The sequence below is a fragment of the Neolamprologus multifasciatus genome, chromosome 20 (genome assembly GCF_963576455.1).
Source record: "Neolamprologus multifasciatus chromosome 20, fNeoMul1.2, whole genome shotgun sequence".
Classification (NCBI taxonomy): Eukaryota; Metazoa; Chordata; class Actinopteri; order Cichliformes; family Cichlidae; genus Neolamprologus; species Neolamprologus multifasciatus.
This window is the reverse complement of record NC_140458.1, coordinates 8,958,184-8,977,532: the sequence shown is the minus strand read 5'-3', so window position 1 is coordinate 8,977,532 and position 19,349 is coordinate 8,958,184. Positions and strand designations below refer to the sequence as shown.

The 19,349-nt window shown below is 40.0% G+C and overlaps 1 protein-coding gene across 1 annotated transcript; it reads left to right on the top strand.

The window, feature by feature from the left end:
- Nucleotides 1-58: 58 nt before the first annotated feature.
- uckl1a (uridine-cytidine kinase 1-like 1a) lies at nucleotides 59-18,545 on the top strand. Its single transcript, XM_085144821.1, is given in 16 exon segments — nucleotides 59-222; nucleotides 224-249; nucleotides 4,159-4,346; nucleotides 4,552-4,658; nucleotides 7,655-7,825; nucleotides 8,077-8,148; nucleotides 8,286-8,475; nucleotides 8,573-8,634; nucleotides 9,708-9,724; nucleotides 9,931-10,029; nucleotides 10,110-10,203; nucleotides 12,328-12,390; nucleotides 12,491-12,613; nucleotides 12,845-12,952; nucleotides 13,203-13,359; nucleotides 15,826-18,545. Coding segments are annotated over 16 exon segments (1,623 nt in total). The 5' UTR covers nucleotides 59-159; the 3' UTR covers nucleotides 15,909-18,545.
- The last annotated feature ends 804 nt before the right edge of the window (nucleotides 18,546-19,349 follow it).

The window sequence follows — 19,349 nt, the reverse complement described above, 5'->3', positions numbered from 1 at the left end:
GTCAGAAAAACAAATTAATAAATAAAAATATTAAAATTTAGTCGTTTTTTTGCAAGTGAGTCGTTAGGTTCTGTTGAGCTGAGTGGTGTGTAGTTCCTTTGCCTGGGTAAGATACTACATTACCCACAATCCCTCCGCACAGCTACGAAGAAACTATCCATGGCTCTAACCAGCCGCTACCGGCTCCGAGGTCTCAGGATCCCAGCGGAGGCGAAGTGCGGTAAAAATAATGACGTCCCGCTCGGACAGGTACACGATGCTATCAGTATTTTTACCTGTGTATGATTTTTTTTTAAATCCTGAAATAATTAATGCAGCTATTTTTTTTTTTATTTTATTCACATTTTCATAGTCCGCAGCAGCTTCGTCCTGTATAACGCTAACCACACTGACGCCCCTTCTCCTCTCCTCCTCCTTCCTTCACCTCCTATAAACAGATGTTTACATACCATTCCGTTAAACCCTGTCTCTGTTAGTTAGTTATTAACTGATCAGGATCATCACGATGGGGGATGAAGGTGCATCAAATGCGCTTCAGAAGTAGGCGAGCTGCATGCTGACACAGTCGTGCGTCACAGTCTCTGAAGTCACGAGTTCAATCTGTGATCATATATAAACCTCTGCATTTCGATCTTTATTACAAACATTAGCAATACCTTAATCATTTTTTCTGTTGGAGAAGTTTGAGGTGGCGCTCGTTAAACTCATTTTAGCCTGTTATGAATGTAATCAGAGTACTACACGCCAGACATTTCTTTCCATACTGACGTGACGGTATCATACAGTTGTTGCAGATTTGTCAGCTGCACATCCATGATGCAAATCTCCTGTCCCACCACATCTCAGAGGTGCCCTGTTAGATTGAGATCTGGTGACTGTGAGTACAGTGAACTCATGGTCATGTTCATGAAACAAGTTTGAGGTGATTTGAGCTTTGTGACGGGACGAAACACGTGACATGATAATGGACAGAATAAAAATTAAAACGCAAAAAAAAACAAAAACAAGAATAACGATCAAATAACAACAGACAACAAAGACTCAGTGTCACAAGATTCATCGTAAAGACGAATATTAAAGAACTCGAAACTCAACCCAGTGGTCAGACACCATAAGCACTAGAATGGTGAAGCGATATTGAAGATAACAAATGATAACGAATGATTTTTACAGTTTTCAGTTTTCTGTCTGTCTTCTGTCTTTGTCCTTTGGGTTGTTGGTCAGCCGAACTCCCTCTGCAAGGGCTGAGACTGACAGTTTTCACTGTTTTCTCACATGACGTGTATCATAAGAAAACATTTTGCCCCATTTGGTTTTGTAGTGTTTCTGTTGATCAGGTCAGTGAACTGAAAGGAAGGATCAACAGAAGACATCCATCATGGCTTCTTTTTATTTAGAGGTGGCTCTATTAATACCCGCCAAGCAGCTCTTTGCTGTCAGTGTTACAGTGATCCTCTTAGACTCTGTCACTCACTTTCTCGCAGAGAGAGAGAAAGCAGGACACGGGGAGAAGAGCAGATTTTTCAGATGATTAAGGCTTCAGACGTGTGAATGCACAAAGTGAAAACAGACTAGAAATAGACCTGTAATTAACACGTTCACGGCCTCGGTCAGTGCTGAGGGCCGCTTGCTGTTGTTTTTGGGGAGGTTGCCACAGTGACGGGTGAGCTGGAGGGTAACAGGTTGTCGTCCGAAGCAGATTTGACTCTGCTGGACTGCACAGGAGCCAGAATCTCCGGCTGCTGGTCGTTGAGGTCTGACCGCAGGTAAGATGCGGCTGACTGCAGTGTTGCTGCTGTTGTTTTCTCTCAACACAGACACCCTGCTGGTTTTCCCCCAACAAAGCTCGCATACACACTGTGGATACGTGTGTGAGTGCTATAAATAGTCCGCAACCAGGGGTTGTTGACAGGTCAGAGGGAGTGCCGTATCCGGATTAGTTTGCAGTGATTTGGTGTGAGAGCTGGGTTTATTTGGGTTGCTTGAAATGTGTCATTACTGCACAATTATAATGACCTCGAATATGCAAAACACTCATTAGTCTTCACTTCCATTCAAGATTTGTCCCATTTAGTATGCATGCGCTGTAGTAGTGCATCACATCCAAAACAAGCAGGGTACCGATTTAGTTTCTAATTATTGCCTGTGGGAGTGTATAAGTCCAGAAAAAGTCCCCAGAGAGCATGACGCAAAAGCTAAGCTGACTTTTCCATGTTCCATCGTTAATGGTGATGTAAGCCTAATCTAAATCACTGTGATCTAAGCTGCTGTGTACCTAATAAATTACCTTACAGTCTTACTACTACACTATAGACAGAGGTAAAGCAGTATTCATATTCTTTATGCCAGTACTGCACCATAACTGTAAAAGAAATGACAGTGTAACTTAAAGCTTTTGTTTTGTGGCTACAGTATCAGAACTTAAAATAGTGAAGAGAAAGAATCACAGCATGTGTTTATAGCATTGTTACGATAACAATAGTACATCTCCACTCCTACTGAGCTCTCACAACGCCTTTATACTACAAGCTGCAGTCACCCTCACGCACACTTTTTATCTACGTGCACAAATGCCTATGGATCAACTTGGCATTCACTATCTTGAGCGTACAGTGACGTTAGCTTTTCAAACTCTCAGCTTGCTGAGGTGGAGCCGGAACAACAGTAGCAGCAAATTTCCATCCTATATAGGGACAGGGATAGCTCAGTAGGTAGAGTGTTGGCCCCATGATTGGAAGGTTGGGGTTTGGAATCCGGCTACCCTGAGGTACCCCTGAGCAAGGTACGGTACCTTGCTCAGGGGTACCTCAGGGTACCTACTCACCGGGCGCCCAATGGCTGCCCACTGCTTCACTGAGAGACTGGGTTAGATGCAGAGAAGAATTTCCCCACGGGGATCAATAAAGTATACATTACTATAAACCACCATCTCTTTATGTTTATGTTAATAAAGTGTTCTCATACTAGAAAAGTACATGCTAGCTCATACATGCTAGAAAAGCTCCAGTAATTCATATGTGTAATTCCTGAAGACTCAGAACTTCACTAGTGGGATGAAACACCGTTCTTCTTAATTATGGTGGCACAAACTGTCAGTGTAAAGTCTCCCAGAAACGCTCACTTATGTTTAAATGTGGTTCCTGTAAATCTCAGAGCATATGATTTATATCATCTTAGTACTGAAAGAGCTCCTTCTCATCAGGATAGAGATTTTCCTCAAAGAAAAACTGAATGTGGCCCTTATATGAGATTTTACATCCTCAGTGATCAACAGCAGAGCTCATAAACAGTAATGTGTTTGCGTAAAGGGACAAAACTCTTTTCTGCTTGCACAGCAGGTGTTGGCATTCTAGAAATTGTATCTTGCTGTTGTTGTTGTTTTTGACCATGAGCTCCACATTTTTTAGTAAAATATTTAAACAGGATGTTTAAGGATGGTTGGCTATGGTACAGATTTAATGCTTTCTAAATTCAGAATTATTGGAAGAAAAGAACTAATTAACTTTAATATGTATAAATGTATAGTTTAATTTGTATGTGTTTGTTTGTATTCCTATGAATGTGTAGGTATGAATGTACATGTATGTGTATATGGGCCAGTTGCATTTCTATTCAAGCATAAATTTGAGTTGATTCTGTACAATTGGTTAATATTGGTTAATAATCCTCCTGAGAACTGAGGAACTTGAACTTTTTTTGTGATTTCCTTCCTCTTTGGAGCTAAGAGAGGCCACCCAAAAACATGAGATATCAATGGAAAGCCCAAGATGTCCTCTATTTAGTACATTAAGACTTAGTAAGCTAGCTTAAATAAGTCAAAAGATACAGACCAAATCAATTCAGTCCATCTATCTATCTCTATTGAAGACGCCATAAGTTTTAGCTAAGCTTTAACTCTTAAGACCATAAGCACAAAAAAATACTTGTTAGTGATGTTAGTGTTAGCACTGTGTGTGACTGTAAATTAGCTGCATCATGCAGAAAAGCCCAGTAAGTATTTTCAAAATAAATATACATTTGCATTAGAAATCAGAGAATACAGACTACATCATTTGCTCTAATAACTCTATAGGCCTAGCTGTGACAGTTTCCCTCATGTTCCTTCCATGGATCGTTTGTTCAGGCTGTGACCTGCCCTGCTGTTTGCTGTTTTTGCAGTGGGAGCGGGGAGGACTCGTTGGACCGCCTCCTGCCCCCGGCCGGGGCCCCTCGCAGGAAGAGCGCTACCTCGCTGAGTAAAACAGAGCCTCCTCTGCTCCGCACAGGCACACGCACCATCTACACCGCTGGCCGGCCGCCCTGGTATGACGAGCACGGCGCTCAGTCAAAAGAGGCCTTTGTCATTGGTACGACACTCACTGATGATGTTGTTTGTCCTCCAGATTGCCAAGTCGTGGCTTTGAGCTGCAGAAGCTGTCCTTAATGTCCTATTCTCTCATATTATACCCATAAACATTTTAGTGCTATCACACATGCATACCAGCAGACAACATTAGACACACTCTGAAAAACACACATAATGGGCCTTTGAAATGCTGTGTGGATCTGCAGGGCTGTGTGGGGGCAGCGCCTCAGGGAAGACCACCGTGGCCAATAAGATCATTGAGGCCCTGGATGTGCCGTGGGTTGTGCTACTGTCGATGGATTCTTTCTACAAGGTGATGCCTGTTTGTGTTTTTTGTCGTTATCAATTTGGTAATTATTACAGATTATCTGTTGGCTTGTTAAAGGAAGAAATGATCTATGTGCAGAGAAAATCTTTCGGTAATCTTAGGAGCTTTTCCATCACAGACTCGAAGTAATCACTGTACTGCTGTCACTTGATTTAATAAGAGGTTGTGGTTTTGCCTTGAAATTACAGCCTTCAAATGACAGACTATTCATGTGCCGCAGCAGTGAAAATGAACCTACAGAGACCTGCAGGGGAAAAGGAACAGAGAACAATGGAGTACATCAATTAAACTTCATTTAAATCACCCAGTGTATACTAAACAAGAAAAGTTTGAGGTTTCCACCAAGACTAAAAATTCCCTCCACGGCCTTTATGAATTGAGTTTCTGGATCCAAAAGTATATCTCACAGTTTTTATTTTAATATGTGTAAAGAAGTCTCATTAACAAAACCCTGAATCCAGATTTCTAGGTGAAACTAAGCCACACCACTAGTAAAATTTTCATGTAAATTTGTTTTAGAACCTTTTGTGTAATCCTGACAACAAACAGAGCCAATCACATAACTTTCTTGGTAGAGGTAATCAATTTGAGTCCCAGCAGGAAACCAACATATTAGGCTGTTTGGTAAATCTTCAGAAAAGATGTCAGATTAATTGAAAATTTCCATCCATGCTCTAAACTGGCATGTAACTGATACAGTGCAGAAACATTGCATATTTTGTTTAGACAGTAGATTGTTCTCAATCTTGTTCAAACACAGAAAGTTCCCATTTGATGCTCAAGCCAAAACAAGTCATTATACGATCCACCATACTGTCTACACAGGATTATGGACCTATCCTGTGTGTTCATGCTGTCGCTAATGCTATAAACCACTGGATGCGCTCTACCACAGCGCCACGTGCTATTCATTACTGCAGACAGCTACGGCTCTCACCAGCTGTGAGTTACACAGTCAACAGTCCAGAAAGCACCCACTGATCTGTGATCTGTGTTTGTTTTCATAGACTCAACTTCTTTAGTTGAGATCAGTTGGGAAAACATAATCATTACAGATAGAGAGTCATAACAAGTTCCTCAGACCAACTTTTTTCTTGTAAGCCGCACACTCATAAGCAGAGATGTTCAGTCCTCTATAAGACTTTAAATCTTGCTCATGTTTCCAATTATTTTTGTGCATTGTGGGTGTTTTTATGAGTGAAAGAGTGTAACTATTTGCTCTGCTGCAAAGGAACTCTTGATCTCAATTAAATTTGTCACATAAATAAATCTTAAGTTAGTAAATTACAAAGAGAAATGTTAATATTTATGTTTTCTGTCCCAGTGTTCAGAACCACATAATAAAAAAAATATTCATCACCATCACAGAGACACGAACCAATCATTTTGAATAAACCACATAAGCTGTTATCAGGTTTAACATCTTAAAATGTGGTTTAGCCAAGAAGATGTATCAAAAGTATAATTTCATCTTTTGTTGATAAGAGTCCAACATTTTAGAAACTGCAAATGTTTGTTGTGTTGTAGAGTTTAAAAGATCAGTAAAAGAAAAAAATTGTAGTTAGTTAGTTTATTTCTTAAATAAAATACATAGAAAATGTTAATTACCACTAACTTTCCAAATGGTAATTGAGCTAATCCACCACCCCTGCCGTCCAGCATTAAATCAGTGCCATTGATTATTAAATTTGGATTTTTGAGCCCAGTAAATAATATTCCCGTCTTTATGCCATGGTCGGCAAGGTCTGTCATCTCAGTTGTGGGCAAATAAAGGCTATCTCATCTCATCATCATCATCAAATCTTCCCACTGCGCAGTGACATCAGAGTGACGTCTTTTATGTGTCAATTTTGGACGTCAAATTTTGGTCGACTGAAGGAGTTGTTTTGTAATGACAGGTCTTTTTTTCTACATCTACTGAACATGTAGTGTTGATGTCCATAGGACCTTCGTGTACAGTCTATTTGTAGTCCCGAAGTGGTCATTGTGGACAACTTTTCAACGTCAAACGTAGACACATTTTATACGCCGTTTTTTCACTGCATCTTTAGGCTTCTTAGTCCCATGTGTCCAGAGGGTGGAGGACATGTTTTCTATAGGCTACCAGTTGATTTTTGTTTACACCCTTATTACCTTTATTATCACCTTTACATTTATTAATCATATAAATTTCCTGCACCTATCATAGACGTCCAGATGAAGTCCAAAGTTCAAATGTTGACCTAGTTTGGTTGTGTGTAGTTGTCCAGAACTAGTCGTTGACCAACGGATCCAATATAGATCTGAACGTCTATCCGACGTCCAATGTTTAGTGGGATCAGTAAATTAAGACAAAATGAGGTATGCTGAAGTCTTACTTCTCTCTTCTGCATCCACAGACAAAGGTATCAGCTAATTAATAATATAATCTAAAAGTAATAACACAACTTCACAGAAGAAAATCTGCTGTTACAATTAACAGCACAGCAATCTGTAGTTTTTGTCAGATAATTGCATTAATAAGAAGGCACCAGTGCAATTGAGACGTCCATCTCAGTGACTGACTGAGCTGAAATGAAATCTCAGTCAGATGGTCCACGTTCCTAACTTTAGGCGTTAGCAAAGGATAAATGGGTCAGTTTTTGAAATATTCACCCTCACTACACTTGTCACAAATGGGTACATTAACTTAAAAAATCAAAGCTGTGTTTTGTGCCAGAGTTAAAACATTATTTGAATTCTGTTAAGTTCCGTATTTTAACTTTGGAGTCTATGAGGACTGACTTGTTTGCAGAGCCTAAAGAAGTCATTGGCCATTAGAAGAAGTGCAGTTGTTAGCATTATAATAAAACTGCATTTTCAGCCCAGGAGTTTAATGGTTCAAATTTGTGGTAATAAGTTGATCTAAATGATAAAATAAACCCTCGTTTAAAATCTTTAAATAGTTAATCAAGTTAATGAGGAAGATCCTCTGAAATTCATCTTTATTTTGTGTCTTTCAGGTTTTATCCCCCGAGGAGCAGGCTCTGGCCGCAAAGAACGACTACAACTTTGACCACCCGGGAGCATTTGACTTTGAGCTGCTGGTTTCCACCCTGAGAAAACTGAAGCAGGGCAAAAGTGTGAAGATCCCGGTGTATGATTTCACCACACACATGAGACATAAAGACTGGGTGAGTTTGGTTTTTATTGCTTTAAAGGAACCTCTGTTGATTATGCCAAAGATGAGATGGACCAGAAAGAACCCCAGTGTTGAGGCAGCATTCAAAGCTGAAAATGTATTCAACTTAAATGAAATTGAAATTTTTAAAAAAACTGTGTGTCAATGCGACACACTGCAGCTTTAATCTTATAAAAGCTCAAACGACTGTTTGTGGCGCCGCTTTCTTCTTTAAAGACTCGACTTTCCCTCCTCTTCTTGCAGAAAAATGTGTACGGTGCCAGTGTGATCATTTTTGAAGGAATTATGTCGTTTGCAGACAAAGAGCTTCTTCAGGTAAGACAGTGCATTCTTTTATTTCCTTTCTTTTGAAGAATTCTTGAGTGAAGCAGACTAATCATCACCAGGAATTGTTTGTGCAGCTGCTTGGCTGAAATGAACATTATTGAACTGTTGGCTCGTCGCACCTGCAGCTCCTGGATATGAAAATCTTTGTGGACGCAGACTCAGACATTCGGCTCGTCCGCCGGCTCCGCAGAGACATCACAGAGCGTGGACGGGACATTGAAGGCGTAATCAAGCAATACAACAAGTTTGTGAAGCCAGCCTTTGAGCAGTACATCGAACCAACCATGAGGCTGGCAGATATTGTTGTACCAAGAGGTGAGTCAGACAGGCCTCGTCTTTCCTAAAGACCACCTAAACTAAAATGTTTGGACATATTTGTTAACACTGTTCTCGGCTTTTTGTTCCCTCCAAGGTGGTGGGAATATGGTGGCCATTGATCTGATTGTCCAGCATGTTCACAGCCAGCTGGAGGAGGTGAGTCACCAAATCGCTCCGTATACTTGAGAGCATGGTGCCACCATGTGTCTGAAGGCTGAAACATGCAGACTCCCAATTCTTTGTGGGATAAGTGGCATCAGAAGAAAAATACATCGAGCAAGCTTTCACATTTTTAACCCTTTAACTTTGAAAAATATTGCCAGCAAACTGAATTAAAAACACAAAACCTGAGATTTGTAGCCATGTGACCTCTACTGTTGTTCAAAAGCCAGTGAAAAGTGAGTCCTGCAGTTGTAGTGGATGACATGTTCCTTTATTGTGATGAACATGCTGAGTCAGTCGAATGTGGCTCATCCTGAAAACAGTCCCCAGTAAAAGCAGCATATGTGTTTGAGTCACATATAATAAAATCCTCAGTGCCCTGCTGTTTTAATAAATTATCTATTCAATTAAAAATAATAATTAGGAACAAATGTACTCAGTAACTAAAACTAAAAACAAAGACTAGATGTGAATGTCGATTTTAGCTGTCAAAATGCAAAGACAGAAGGAAACAAACTAAAATCATACAGGACTCTGCCAAAGTCTTGAGCCGTCCCTCATTTTTTTTGTGTTTAAATGCAAAAGAGCTGCAGTGATTTATTGAAACATGCAAACATACAGTATATAAGGCAGAAATAGAGTTTATACAGTTCTAATGCATGCACATGCAAAATATTTGGTGTGACCACCTTTATTCTTGAGCACAGCCTGAACTCCTGAAGCTTTTTCTTTAGGAATAGTTTTCCAAGGTTTTTGAGGGACATTCAAAACTCTTCATTGGATTTTGGCAGCCTTTTGTTTTGTTCTGTGTCAAGATGATTCCACACTGCTTCGGTAATGTTCAGGTCCCGGCTGCGGGGAGGCCGATCCAGGACTGAAAGTGTTTTATTTTGGTTTTTCTATCCAAGTGTGCTTTTTGCGTATTAGCAGTGTCAGGGCAGGATATTAAAAGGGTTTTTTTTTTTTAAAATAGGAAAAACAGCATCACCATCCTTATCTTCTGAAACATTATTTTTTCTCTACTATTATTTTCATTTATCGTCTCTCTCTGTCCTCCCTTTATGCAGCGTGAACTCAGTGTCAGGTATGCTGATACATATTTTCACTTCTGTGACTTTGGTCGGCTTATTTTAATTGGAAATTTTATATTCAAACTGTGTCCTCTATGGCTTCCACACTGTGCCCCATCTGCCCTCTCTGAAAACTCCCTGCCGCCTCAGAATCTCTTTTCTCTGATAGTGTGTCGGACTAACAAAGTTAAACCTTTTGATCTGATCTGCTTTGTCTCAGGGCACTCCTGGCCTCTGCCCAGCAGACGCAGCCGTTGCCCCAGACGCTCAGTGTCCTCGAGAGTACGCCGCAGGTCAGGGGCCTGCACACCATCATCAGGTAGTGACATGTGATCATGATGTCCTTCCTGCAGTCCTATAATTTGAAATTTAAAAACGTTTTGATTCCCTCCGCCGCAGGAACAAAGAAACCAGCCGAGACGAGTTTATCTTCTACTCAAAGAGGTTAATGCGGCTTCTCATAGAGCACGCTCTAACATTTCTACCATCTCAGGTGAGTAAACTTGGTTTGAATATCTAGAATCATTACTTTTTATTAATATGATTACCCTTGCATGAAAAGAGTTGCTCATAGTGATTAAAACAAACAAAACAAACAAAAAAACAGTAATTAATTCCCTCCAAATCTATTGAGTTTCTCATATTTAAATTCATAGTTTTGGTTTCAAGCTGACTGCATTTTGAAGCTTTAACATTAACGTTTTGGCCCCCACTGTGTTGGGTTTTTTTAGAGCCACAAGTTACCTTGCATGGATAAAAGGGCTTGAGAAACAACATACCAGATAATTAATCCTAAATACACTCACCAAAACTGAATAACAACCTACTGGGATGTTCTTGACTACACAGCAAGACATAACATTAGTCAGGTTGTCAATCAAAATGCTCCAAAAGTCACCAACGGCACACACAGTGAAGCGAAGTGTTGTGATGAGTCCGAGCAGATACCGTTTGGCTGCCTGTAAATCAGCGCAGCCACATCTTTTACTCAATCATCCTAGTGGGTGACTTATAAAAAAGTCACCTGTCTCAGAGTTTTTGGAAGAGTCAAAACTATCCGTAGAGCCCAAAAAGCTTTTTTTTTAAAGCTGTAAAGTTGGACATTTTAAAATGGGAGTGTATGGGGATTTACTCGTTTTGCACCCAGCCTCAAGTGGTCACTAAAGGAACTGCAGTTCTTTGCACCCCTCGATGGACACGGACACAAACACCGCAACAACAACAAAGTTGCAATGTTCCTGCTGGATGTATGAAAGTGCAATACACGTGTTCCTTTAAATAATCAAACTAAGTATGAGCAAGTATTAAAAAATAATCTGAATTTTACATTTCATGTTTCATAAGTCGGCTGTATCAATTAAAAATGTAAAATAAGCCATGGTGAACCCTGTCGGCTCCCAAATTTCAGTGATGCCTGTCACTGTCATGCAAACAAGAAGTTTTGTCTGTAACTATAGCGTTATGTTCTACATACTGTGTATGAAAACCACTTCATCTTCATATTCTATCATGACAAAACAGCTGTAAAGCTTTTTGCAATTATTTTTCTTTGATTCACTGAACTGCAGACAACCTTGTTTTCACTTTTTTCATCCTTATACCTTCTACTGCTTGCCTAGCGGTTAACAACCAAAACCACTTAACAGAACATATAATTATTTCTCTGTATTTCTCTGAAAATGTACTTGTGTTAAAGCTAAGTGAACACTATTTATGTTGAATTGAGGAATGAAAAGCTGCCCTTTTTGATGTGAACTCTTGTAATAAAACTTGTTAGGCTTACTGAGTAAAGCACCTCATTAGAGCCCCCTTCACAGTTAGCTCGTGCATGTTAGTCATATTATCCAGAGGGCATGTTTCATACTTCACATTCTAAATCTGCTGACTTTACCTTTCTGCATAATGAGCTGATATTATTAGCTTCTCCTCAGTCACATAAAACAGTAACAATTAATTTCACCGGGGAGTTTCTTTTTTTTTCTTTTTTCTCTTTTTTTTGGCAAGGAAAGTAACACGGAAATATGATAAAACTTGAAGTGGCCCCATTATGCCCATTTGCACCTCCAGGTTTTTATATTTGGATTTCTGAGAAGTAGCTTTGCATAATTCACATTTTAAAAATAAACTTTTTTTTTAAGGGATTGAAGAGTCTAGGTGCAGCTCAAATCTTCAAAGCTACTCTCTCTTGGCTGCCCCTTGTGAGCAAAATCTTTTATATCAGGTGGGCGTGGCTTCTGTGCGGACCAAAGCTTCTTGCTAGCCAGAGCTGTGTGCATGAGATGACCATGTGAGGGATTTCTGTTTTCACTGCCATCACACAGAGTGACAAAAAAAAGAAAAGAAAACTGCCTTACACTGAGTGTGTGAAGCTTGAGCTTTTGATTCATAGGGATTACCTACTGAAAAAGTAACTAAATAAGTCACTATGATACTCATTACAGCAAAAATAAAAATAAATAAATAAATATGAGAACTCTTGTGCAAATGTAGTGTTTCTGTTAAAGATCAGGTTTATATTTGTGCATTTCTTCTTTAGTGCCACTTTTTTATGTTGGTGTGTTTGTTTGTGGGGTGTTTGGTGTGTAATAAAACATCCTTTCTTCTTCTGCCTTTGCAGCCGTGTTCAGTTCAGACCCCACAGGGCCATGATTACGAGGGCTGCAGTTACAACGGTAAAGGGGTAAGTGATGTTCTTGTTTTACAAGGTCTTGTTAGCTTCCAGTCGAATATGACCTCAGGGTTTCTGTCATCATGCTCGCTCTGCTGCCTCGTCTCCTCAGATCACCGGTGTGTCGATCCTGCGTGCAGGAGAGACCATGGAGCCCGCCCTGAGGGCCGTGTGCAAGGACGTCCGCATCGGCAAGATCCTCATCCAGACCAACCTCGACTCAGGCGAGCCAGAGGTAGAAAAATATGAGTCATTTACCATCAAATCCATGTGCGTGCTTTGCTTTCAAGACTTCACGTGCTCCTGGGTGTGTCTCAAAAATCACATCAAACAAAAGATGAAAATGTTTTGATTGTTTTTTTTTTGTTTTTTTTTTTCCCTTCCACATGATGTGTGTCTCCGTGGTAACTACCCTTCCTGCTTTTGTAACCATGGTAACTGGTCTCCTCCTCTCTGGCCTCACCAGCTGCATTACCTGCGTCTGCCCAAAGACATCAGTGAAGATCATGTCATCCTAATGGACAGCACAGTCTCCACCGGCGCTGCTGCCATGATGGCAGTTCGAGTCCTATTGGTGGGTGGAAATTAGCATCATTACCCTGCAGTAAGGCAGCAGTAGGGACCCTCTCCTCTTGGGCAGTCACATGTGTTTTATTACCCGTCTGTGTGGGCATTGAGTAGATGTTATTCTTTTTCTCTGGTGCAGTTTGAGTTGTATTATTCCTGCAAGGAAAACCTCAAATGAATCCTTTCCACTTACTGAGCTTCTTAAAGTGATCAAGAAGCCACTAACTGTTGTTGCTGTGATGTGTGTGGCTGAGCAGGATCATGAGGTGCAGGAGGATAAGATCATGTTGGTGTCGCTGCTGATGGCAGAGCTCGGGGTGCACTCTGTGGCCTATGCCTTCCCAAAGGTCAAAATCATCACCACTGCTGTGGACAAGGGCCTGGATGATTTTTTACATGTAATTCCTGGTATCGGTAAGCACTTCCATGCATTTTTTCATTCTTTCACGTACTGTCTTGTAAATTCAGATGGCCTGTGTTCCTACCTGTGCACACATTTTACCTGAAGTATTTTTTTTTCCAGTTTGGAGTCAGCAGGAGAAAACTTTTGAATTATAGCTGACGTACAAAAAAGATTTAATGCAAGTTCATAAATCTTCATTAGCTTACCACACCGCCTTCAGCGTGGAGGTGTTGGGTTCATGATTTTAGCTTTGTGCAGGAAATAAAAAGCAGCAGACAAAAAGATAATAAGCATCTGTTTCTCTAGTTGACAAATTTAATTTCTTGTACCAGCAGTTTGTAATATTATGATTGTGTCATGTTAGATTTGAAGCAAACCTCTCTTTCTGTCACTACTGAGTGAGTGAGCAACGTGAACATCAGATGGCCCACTCTTAGCTTTACAAACAGAACTACTTACATATGATTATGTAACTTGTCCTGCAGAGAATACAAGTGAAAATACTGCAGCTGTTTTTTGAGGTGCACATGATGGCACAAATTTTTTTGCAGGTATAGGAAGTATTAGATTATACCTGAAATCTCATAAAACTCATTTGCTTATAGTCATTGCAGTCCTGAACTTTTCTCCCACTTACCTGATAAAGGGACAAGTGTTAACACAAATGTCCGATGCACTCACATTGCATTTTAGCCGGTCTTTAATCTGCCTGCTGCCTAGTACAGGATCCATTTGGTATCAGATTGCACCAATGTGTGAATGGTGTAGCTAATCGTCTAGTACATTTGCTGCTAATGAGTGGTCATCCTTTGTCCTGCCTCCAGTTGCGCCATCCTGGCAGCAGCCCACCTAATCCACACAGAGTATTTCTAGTAGTGACAGTGTGTTTGAAGCTGACTATTTCCTGAAGCGTGCACATCAGAAAAGATAGCTGTGGAAACCTGATCACAGCCTGATCGTAGCAATGCTATTTGAAGTTCATGTGTGAAAATGCAGTTAGGGACAGCAGTGCCGAACGTGGACATATCGGAGAGCCCACCATTCAGCTTAGCCAAAATCAGGGGTGTCTCTGTTCAGCTTTGCCGAGGACCAAACGCTTGACTGCAGTGAGTCCAAAAGAGTTGCAGGAGGCGATATTGTTTAGCTGTTAAATAAAAAAGGGAAGTTAAAGAACAATTTGGTCTGCACTTTTTCTTTCAATGAGAAAGAACAAGAATGAAAACATATGGCGGCCTCTAAGGTCAAAGCACATGCAAGAAAATGCAAACAGGGAAATGCACAAGTTTATAAATGTTATAGTTACCGGGGAAAAAAAAAGATAGTCTTGTGCAGCCTGGTAGTTGTGAAAATTCAGTCAAATCTGCAGATGTAACATAAATCTCTACCTATCAATTTAGACTCGTTATGAACTGTGGGTCAAATGTGTATAGTTTGAAAGAAACAAGTCTTGGAGCTGCATAATAAGGTTCAATCAAATAGTGCAACTTCACATGTATTTATATACATAGAGTATTGAGTCTGTGTGTTTATGCAAACTGATATTTTTAATCACACTGAGACAAAAAATAGGGGTAGTTGATGTTTTTATATGCTCAAAATGGGTCATTAAAGCCCGTGGGTAGGCGGTTGCTAGGCAGCATGATGGTGTCATAATATATCACGTGTAATTCAACATTTGTGGATATAAATTAGATGTTAAGGTCATAAAATTAAAACAACAAGATGCTTTAATAAGGTGCTAAAGGTGCATAAATGCAAAAAAAACAACAAACCCAAATCATTTTAACCTGTTGCAAGGCGGTTGCTAGACAACATGATGATGCTGTAATATCTGATGCAGATAAGAACCTGCCAGGACCTACGATGTATGTGTGCGCCAAGTTTGGTTGCTGAACTCCTGACGACTTAGGAGTGGTTTTTGGACAAAGAAACAAACATACAGACAGATATTCTGTAGCCTTTGTGTATTGCTGGAAGATTTATTATTTATCTAACTGATAACAGAATATCTGTTGAAGCACAGATTTTTTTTTACCAGAAATTCTTCATTTGATCACTGTAACCGAGCACATATTTGGAAGTTGAGAGTCTCCTGAATGTTTGAGCGTTGTATGTGTAAACTGATGTCCGTCCAAGCAGTTGTTGTTTAGATTCAAGCAGGTAGGAAGTGAGCTGAGTTTAACTAGAAAGTGAAAAGTGAACATAAAATCAATTTAATGTCCTTGAAAAATACCAGTGGAAAAATAGCTTTCTCTTATTGAGCCATTGCTTGTAAAAAAAAAAAAGAAAAAAGAGAGAGATCTATATCAAAAGCAGAAATTCAGTTTAAACTTTCATTCAACCTTTGCAGCTATTTAGCTTTACGATCTCTTCACACTGTGTTTTTCAGTGTGTCTTATCGTTACATATTTCTCTTGCCTGGCTTCGGGGGCGATGTCTGCTCCGCTCTGAGTGCACTGCTGTGTGTGTGTTTTTAGGGGACTTTGGGGACCGGTACTTTGGGACTGATGGCTTCGACAGCTGGAGTGATGAAGAGGACCAGGAGAAGCTGTCACACTGACTCAAACATTTGTGAGACTCTGTGAAAGAAAACACAAACTACTTGAAAATTGTTGTGGATCCTCCTCTTCAGGTGTAGACTAGCAAAAAAAAAAATGTTATATTTACTTTTGTGTACTGTAAATTATTATTTTTTTACTCCTCTGAAGATGATGTCTGAGTCCAGGTTTGTGCATGAGGGATATTTTGTTCTGCTCGAGTATTCATCTTAAATATTTTAATACTGAACAGTAAAGCGGTGCCATTGCCTTTGAGGTGCAGTAAAACAATAATCCAATAACGTCATTAAATGGGTCCAGGTTGCACCAGCTGTTCTTAAATCCAGAACTTAGTAAGAGCCAAAGAGTAAAGGAGTAAGTTCAAAGAGTAATGTACTAAATTTAGTTGGGCAATTAAAATATAGTGAATGTCTTCAGTAGTTTTGACTGTAGTAATGTGTAAATCTGTCATGCATGTAGGGAGTTCCAGTTCAATACAGCAGCACCGTGAGGCAGCATCAGTATGGAAACATGCTCACAGTAGCAGGTAATGCTTGCCTTGTTCACAGTCTCAGTTTTACATATTACCAAGCCAAAGTACAGCAGATTGGACCAAAGCAAAAGTGACAAAAGCTCACATATGATATTATTTGAATAAAAATTAGGAGATCACCAACAGTAAGAAGTTTCTAGGCGCGATTTCTGCTGATTGCTAGGCTGTCTCCCTGTGCGTGTGTGGGCTTTCCTCTTACCAGCTTGAAGTCCAGTCGCCTTCTTTTGAAGCTCTTAAGACTACCATGACCTGGATGACTGAGAGCCTGCACAGACATGTGGGCTTTCCTCCAGTTTCCTTTTGCAGTTCTAAGACACGTTTGTCAGGTTAACTGGTGATTGGTGAGCTTGTCTGTGGCTGTAGAAGTGGTTAAATAATTTAATTTTTCTTCATTACTGGACATTAGTGAATACATGTAATTCATCTTATAATTGTTTGGAAGTTTCACATTTTAAAAAAAACCCATAAATTTCATAATCATGGTGGTGCTAGATGAAAAGTTAGAGGTGCTTCTTTTTGGGGGTGAACAGCACAACAGACAATTTTGAAGGTATTTGTGTGATTCTTGAAGTCGCAGATGAACTGATCTCTATCGATAAAACCAGTGGTGTCTAAACGTAGCTCTGACTATGCTCCATTGGAGAAATGTGTGTTTTTAAGAAGAAAGACATTTCACACAATTTAGATTGAGTGTGAAACGTCTGATTGCATGAACCCTACCACCATTATAGGTCACGTGTTTGGTCATTAGTTTGACCGTTTTGTGAGCATAATTTTAGACCTTTACTGTTATAATGTAATTGAACCATATCTTCATAGCAGCAAACTAAAACCAATTAACTCTTTTGCACTCATCTAAACGGCTCAGGCTAATATTATATTCTGGGTATTTGGTTCACATAGAACGCAGCAGTGATGTATAGGATTTACAGGCTATAAAAGTTAGTGTGGTGAAGCCTGTTATAAATTGGGGATATGTTGGTATGTTCATTTGCACGTAGTTGTTGAGTCACTTGTATTTTTATAGCACATTTAAAAACAACTGGCTTGGACCCAAAGTGCTTTCCAGTCCAGGCAGGTGGATTAACAAAACATAGAGGTAAAACATGGAAGGTAAAAACAGCATTAAGAGAGAAATATGGATAAAGGAACTGGGAACATATAAAAGTAATGGCATAAACACAGTGTAATTACACTTACACAGCATTTGATCCCCTTTCTTCCACATATCCAATTCATAGGATCATAGAGGGGCTGCGGCCTATTTCAGTTGTCATGGGGTGAGAGGTGGGATACACCCTGGCAAGTCACCAGTCTTTCACAGGCTAAGAGACACAGACAACCATCTACAGCCAATGCAGAACCTAGCATGCAAGTCTTTGGATTGTGAGAGGAAGCCGTGGGTGCTGGAGGGACCCCACACAGGCAGAGGAAGGGTTCCAGTCGGGCAGTGAATTTGAACCAATGCCCCTTTTGCTATGTAGCAACAATGCTAACCTCCGCAGCCCTGCGCTCCCTTGCATTTCTTAAAAGTAAATTTGAATTCAATTAGAGTTAAAAATGTTATTTTTTTCAGCACAGGCAAAACAAGATATTTTACATGAAAAATGCCCCTCAACACCTTCTTCATGTTAAAAGGGTTTTTTTCCTTCTCACTGTTGCAAAGTGCTGCTCATAAGGAGTCACTTCGTCCACAATACTGTGGAGTTTGACGTCTTACAGAATAATGATTTATTACTATACACTAAACTGAATTAAATATTGGTAATAACACTGTTGTAGATTGCTACTGTTTTTCAACTGTTCTCTTTTGTCCTCGTCATAAAAAAGAGCAAAAAGTAAAAAATGTGAGCACTTTTTATCCAGTAGGGTTTATTGTGTCTTATAAATCAAATTAAAGCATTAAAATTTACTGTAAATACATAGTTACAAAGGAAACAAGTCTGAGTTTATGAATAGCTGGTGCAACAAGAAAGTGTTCAGTGAACTTTCACACTTTATGCTGCTCTAGAAGGATTTTTCTGTATGAAATGGGATAAACCTATGTCTGAAGCAGAGCTGTTGTTTTAAATTTATAGTAAAGACACATAAGAGGAGGGATTAGATAAGGATTTTGATACAGATTCAGTTTTCAGCCCTCACATCCACCACCCCAAGTTACTGCTGGAGTTTGACATTGTGTGTCTGTGAGGTGCCGGGTCACCGACGGTCACATGCTCACGCTTGAATACTTTAAAAGCTCCTCTCAGGGTTCACGCACAGGCCGCCTGGCTCCTCTCTGCAATGCACTTTAAGGCCTGAAGGGGTCAGTATAGCTCACATTAAGCTTCTTCCAGTATGATTTATAGTGTGTTTATTACCTTTGAGAAATGTGTTATTTTACAGCACAGGAAATGCACACGGACTCACCTGAATCACAATTTAGAGGTTTGAGGTGAGCAGCTGGAAACATCCTTGTGCTTCTCAGTTTAACTGACTGATCTGTTGCTGGGTGCGGTGTGTTAATGCTCACTTGTGAACATGTAAATAATAATGTTTCAGGGCTAAAAATGAGCAGTAAAAGATCACCTTCCTGTCGTGTTCGCGTCTCTTGATCCTTCTGGAGAAAAAACAGCCACTTTGTGACCTTATGCTGAGTGTTGTCTCTCCTCTGTCTCTCTGATCCTCTGTTTTTTCACCATCATGCACTTTGACTGCGTCTGACGGCCTCATTCATTCATGTTTATTCAGTCATTCATGCTCCTCACAGCGAGATTATCACATCACATAAGCTGTGAACGTGGTATCATCTTCACACCTACAGAATCTCCTACTCGTTTGTTTTGGGCTGTTTTCCTTTTTTTTCTTCCTGTGATAGCTCTTCGCCGAGTGGGTGACACTGTGATCACGGATGTCATACGACGCACGCTGT